Consider the following 5,046-nt stretch of genomic DNA (forward strand, 5'->3'; position numbering starts at 1 on the left):
ATTAACATTTTACAAGTACCGTGAAATTTCATGCACCAATAGAAGTGAAAAAATAAATAAATAAATAATATCATTGATCTACTCGTAAACCTTATTCGTTGTTAACCTACATAATCAAGATTGCTCAAATTTTTAAAAATTATTTAGGGGTCTAAGATTAAATTTGTTTCATAGATTTTTCTATTATCGCTTTTAACCTTCCCAAATTAGAGTTTTCTTGTATTGTTATTGAGAAATTTCATTTTCTAGACCTAAAAGTGATGGAAATATCTTCATTAGACCCGTTAATTAAAAAATATCCAAAATTGGACTTTTGTACCAATTTTGGACAAAAATACCCTCAATTCAAAATAAACCTCATATCTCTCCTCACTTTTTCTCCTTCATCTTCTCACTTCACTCTCACTTCACTTTTTCTCTCACATTCAAAATAAACCCTCATAAACCCCATATCTCTCTCATTTCTCTTCTCACTTCACTCACTTTCTCTCACTTCACTCACTTTCTCTCACATCTCTCACCTCCGACGCCCACTTCCGACGCCGACCTCACCACCTCCGACGCCGACGTCATCACCTCCGACGCCCACCACCCGACCCCGACCAATACTCTCCAAAATGGTTAAAAAGGTATGTTTTTTAAAGGTTTTTTCATGGTTGTTTAGATAATAAATAAGATTAGTGTGGTTTTTTCATGGTTTTCATGGTTTTTTCATGGTTTTCATGTTGCTGGAATTTTTTTTTTTTTAAAATGTTGATGGATCCCGTCGGATCCCATCGGAATCGGTCGGGATCCGACCGAATCCGATGGGATCCGACCGAATCCGATGGGATCCGACGGGATCCGATGAAAATGGTTAGGGGCTGCTGGATTTTTTTTTTTTTTTTAAATTTTGATGGATCCCGTCGGATCCCATCAGATTCGGTCGGGATCCGACCGAATCCGATGGGATCCGACGGGATCCGATGAAAATGGTTAGGGTAGCTGGAATTTTTTTTTTTTTAAATTTTTGATGGATCCCGTCGGATCCCATCAGATTCGGTCGGGATCCGACCGAATCCGATGGGATCCGACGGGATCCGACCGTCTCCGATGGGATTGGGTCCCGTCGGTTTGAAATGTTTTTTTTTTTTTTTTTTAAATCTTTAGAGAATGTAGTTAAATTTATTTGTGTTTGTTTTTATTTTTTTCAGATTTTAATTATGTTATTTGTGGTGTTTTGAATCATATTTAATTTTAGTTGTGTTTTGAATCATATCTAATTTTAGTTGTGTTTTGAATGATATTTATTTTCAGATTTTAGTTATGTTTTTTGTTGGATTGTTTTGAATGATATTTAGTTGTATTAGATGTGTTTTGAATGATATTTAATTGTGTTTTTAGTTGTGTTTTGAATCATATCTAATTTTAGTTGTGTTTTGAATGATATTTGTTTTCAGATTTTAGTTATGTTTTTTGTTGGATTGTTTTGAATGATATTTAGTTGTATTAGTTGTGTTTTGAATGATATTTAATTGTGTTTTTAGTTGTGTTTTGAATCATATCTAATTTTAGTTGTGTTTTGAATGATATTTGTTTTCAGATTTTAGTTATGTTTTTTGTTGGATTGTTTTGAATGATATTTAGTTGTATTAGTTGTGTTTTGAATGATATTTAATTGTGTTTTTAGTTGTGTTTTGAATCATATTTAATTTTAGTTGTGTTTTGAATGATATTTGTTTTGTTTTTATAATATATTAGTGATTAAACTTGTTATAACTCATGTTTTAGGAGAATTTGACGTTGCTATGTGAGAGTAATTTTCCGGGTCGAATCACGTATAGTGGTTCGGGAATGTTGAAGCTTGTGAAAGAAAAATTCACAGCTCTGGATCTACTTCCAAGGATAGCAGAGACTCCGTTCGCTCAATTCTTTGAGGCGACGATGTTAAATTTCTCTTCAGTACTCTTACACTCTCTGCTTCTTCGAAAGGTGGAGTCCACGAAAAGGGGTGAGATTCACTTCGGTATCGGAAATAAACGCGTGAGATTCGGTAAACTCGAATACGCGTTGATCACCGGATTCAGTATGGAAGACGGTCCGACGGCGGAGGAGCAGAACGAGCGAAGAAGTAATAGGCTCGTGACCGATCACTTAAACGGCGTGCGAAACGCCAAGTTCGAAGTCTTGACGAACGCGTTCAAGACATGTCAAGATCCGGAGGACGCGTACAAGCTTGGATTGTGCGTGTTTGTCATTGGATATCTCCTCGGAGTAGAACACAACCGAGTCATTAACGACAAGTATCTCTACATGGTTGAGGACTTGCCATTCTTCTATTCTCTGCCGTGGGGGAACATCACGTGGACAGAGACGTTCTCCGCCCTCTCTGTGGACATGAAACGCTACTGTCTAAAACAAAAGGACAAATCCACCAACGAGAACATTCTTCAGAAGGAGGCAAAGTATTCCTTACCGGGGAATTTGCACGCCATGCAATATTGGGCGTTCGAGGCTATTCCGGAGATTGGTCAGCAGTTCGGGAATAATATCGGTGTTCGAGTACCGAGGATGCTTTCGTGGTCAAGCGTTCGAGTGGTGACACGCAAGGACGTCGAGAAGGTTTTCCTTAAAAAAACGGTAATTTATAATTTATATCTTTTATACATAATTTATACACTTATCTAGATGTTAAGTACTTACATTTTTTTTCCTCTTGTAGCTCGGTGTTCTTCAGATGTTGAGACCAAGGACCGGTGAGCGCGAGTTCTTTCAGCAACTAGAAACGCAACTCAGTCAATCGCTCTATCCGACTGAAGACGAAAACGTGGTTGAGCCACGTAATATCGAGGAAGAGATTGATTTAGTACAATCAATCGCGAAAGAAGCCGACGGACTCAGAGAATCGGAAAAGGACGAAGAGGATAACTTGTGGAGTGATGAAGACGATGATGATGATCATGTTTCAGATACACCGCGAGAACTTCGTCAGGTAAATTCTATTTAGTAATTACTAGTTTTAGAGTAGTTATTAGTTTCAATCATGTGAAGTAGTTATTAGTTTCAATCATTTCAGCCCACACTTCGCGCACCTCTCAGTCGTCCCGATCATCCCAGTCATCCCGATCATCCCGCTCGTCCCGATCGTCCCGATCGTCCGGCTCGTCCCGATCATCTCCCTATGTGGTCTTTGACGGAGGATATGTGGAATAATATGATCGAGACTCAGAATCAACTTCTAAAATCTAATAATGAACTTCGAAAATCTCAGAGTCAGTTGGTACGATCTCAGGCAACCGTCTTGAGGGCTCTAAGTACAAACGGTCGGAGGCTAGAGAGAATGAGGCGATCTCAGGTTAGTTTTTTTTATTTTTTAAATAAATTAGTCATTTCTATAAAAATTTAGTTTCTTATTCAGTATTTTGTGTCATCAACTTACAGCTTGACATGTTCGAGAAGATAAACTACATTTTCTCGGACGTGACGGGTTTATGTCCCGGGCCGTTACCAACTACACAAGCATGTAAACCTCGTCCACCTCAACCTAGTCCTCCGGCCCCTCCTAATCCTCCGGCCCCTCCTAGTCCTCCTGCCCCTCCTAGTCCTCGTTCACATGCGGCGTCACAGCCGTCGTCTTCGCATCCCTCGTGTACGACGAGGAAGCCGGTTTCACCTAGTAAAAAACGTCTCCGGCGGAACGATGCATCAGATAAGACGCTCCCGTTGTCCACCCTAGCACAGAAGAAGGCGAAAGAGAAGGTACGAACACCATCTCAAAAGCGTATTCGAAAAGATACTTTCTCCGCCGATTTCACGGATCCGACGCGGCCGAAGTATGGAACAAATAAGCGGGTGTCGCCGTTCAAACCATTGAAGGAGCCAATACTTAAAGATTGGGAAGCCGTCGTGAAGTGGAGTAAAACGCGAAAACTTGATGGTCATTTTATGCCGAGGATTTATATGAAGATCGCTAGCGTGGAAGAAAATTTTTTCAAGCTCCTTCTCGAGAACGGAAAATGGCTAGACGACACGGTATGTATAACTACTTTACGTTTAATATGTTTTTTCATCTAAAAGTTAATATTATGACTTAAATATATTTGTTAATCCAAATACGTTGACAGCATATTGATGCTATTATACATATGCTACGGAGACGCCAACGACAATATGACGGGTATCGTCAAGACGTCTGCATCATGGATACCCAATGGGTCCAACATGTATATGGGCGTTATACGAAAGAACAAGAGTTCAAGAAGATTGCCGACGAAACAGGCAATGAGGCGGAGATCGTAGACTGGGATCAACGACTCGTGTTTGATCCTATGACTGGATACAGGAACTCTCAAGTCTTGCCGTGGAATTGTGCCGTGGAGATTTTGTTCGTCGTGAACTTCAAACAGATGCATTGGTTCACGTTCCGAGTCGACCTCAAAGAGCTGACCATAACCGTCTTGGACTGCCAAAATGATATTGTGAAGATGAGAGAACATGCCAACAACTTCAGAACGATGATGGATGTTAGTAAACTTTAAAGTTTATAGTAAATCATATATTTATTTTCTTACATTCTCATGTTAACGTAGGATTGGTGTCAAGCGATATCGAAGGTTATGGCAATGTCGAGATTATTCAACGAGCATCCGAAGGCGGAGCGAGAGCTAGATGGCGGGGAAATTCGACTTCCACCGTTCGGATGGGTAGTTGACGATACCATCCCACAATGTGTGACAAGGTATGTAAAAAAAATTATGAAGTTTTATTTAAGAGTTATTGTGTATAACATTTTTGATTTTGTCTTTCAGTGGTGATTGTGGGATGTTCGCAATCTAATACATGGAGCATATCCTTGTCAACGCCAGTTTTGATACACTACGAAGCGAGAACATGAAGACGTTCAGGAAGAAATGGTCTACGGACCTATTTTTCCAATTAGAAGAGCGATGATATTTATTAATTAATACGATTTCACTCTAAACTCAAAATTATTTTTTAGAGCAAAAACATGAATCTGTTGCTTCATCTGTTTCTTTGACTCAAACTCTTTCCCAAGGTATATATCTT

General features: G+C 39.5%; 1 protein-coding gene across 1 annotated transcript; it reads left to right on the forward strand.

Annotated features, from left to right (window-relative positions):
- Positions 1 to 617: 617 nt before the first annotated feature.
- LOC149397942 (uncharacterized) lies at positions 618 to 4,815 on the forward strand. Its single transcript, XM_089614397.1, has 8 exons — positions 618 to 629; positions 1,771 to 2,601; positions 2,702 to 2,971; positions 3,056 to 3,334; positions 3,421 to 4,011; positions 4,104 to 4,502; positions 4,569 to 4,717; positions 4,788 to 4,815. The coding sequence occupies exons 1-8, from the start codon at positions 618 to 620 to the stop codon at positions 4,813 to 4,815; spliced, it is 2,559 nt and encodes an 852-aa protein (XP_089470523.1).
- The last annotated feature ends 231 nt before the right edge of the window (positions 4,816 to 5,046 follow it).

The sequence above is a fragment of the Urtica dioica genome, chromosome 5 (genome assembly GCF_054948205.1).
Source record: "Urtica dioica subsp. dioica isolate 48M chromosome 5, U.dioica_male_clone48M_v1_H2, whole genome shotgun sequence".
NCBI classification, from domain to species: domain Eukaryota; kingdom Viridiplantae; phylum Streptophyta; class Magnoliopsida; order Rosales; family Urticaceae; genus Urtica; species Urtica dioica.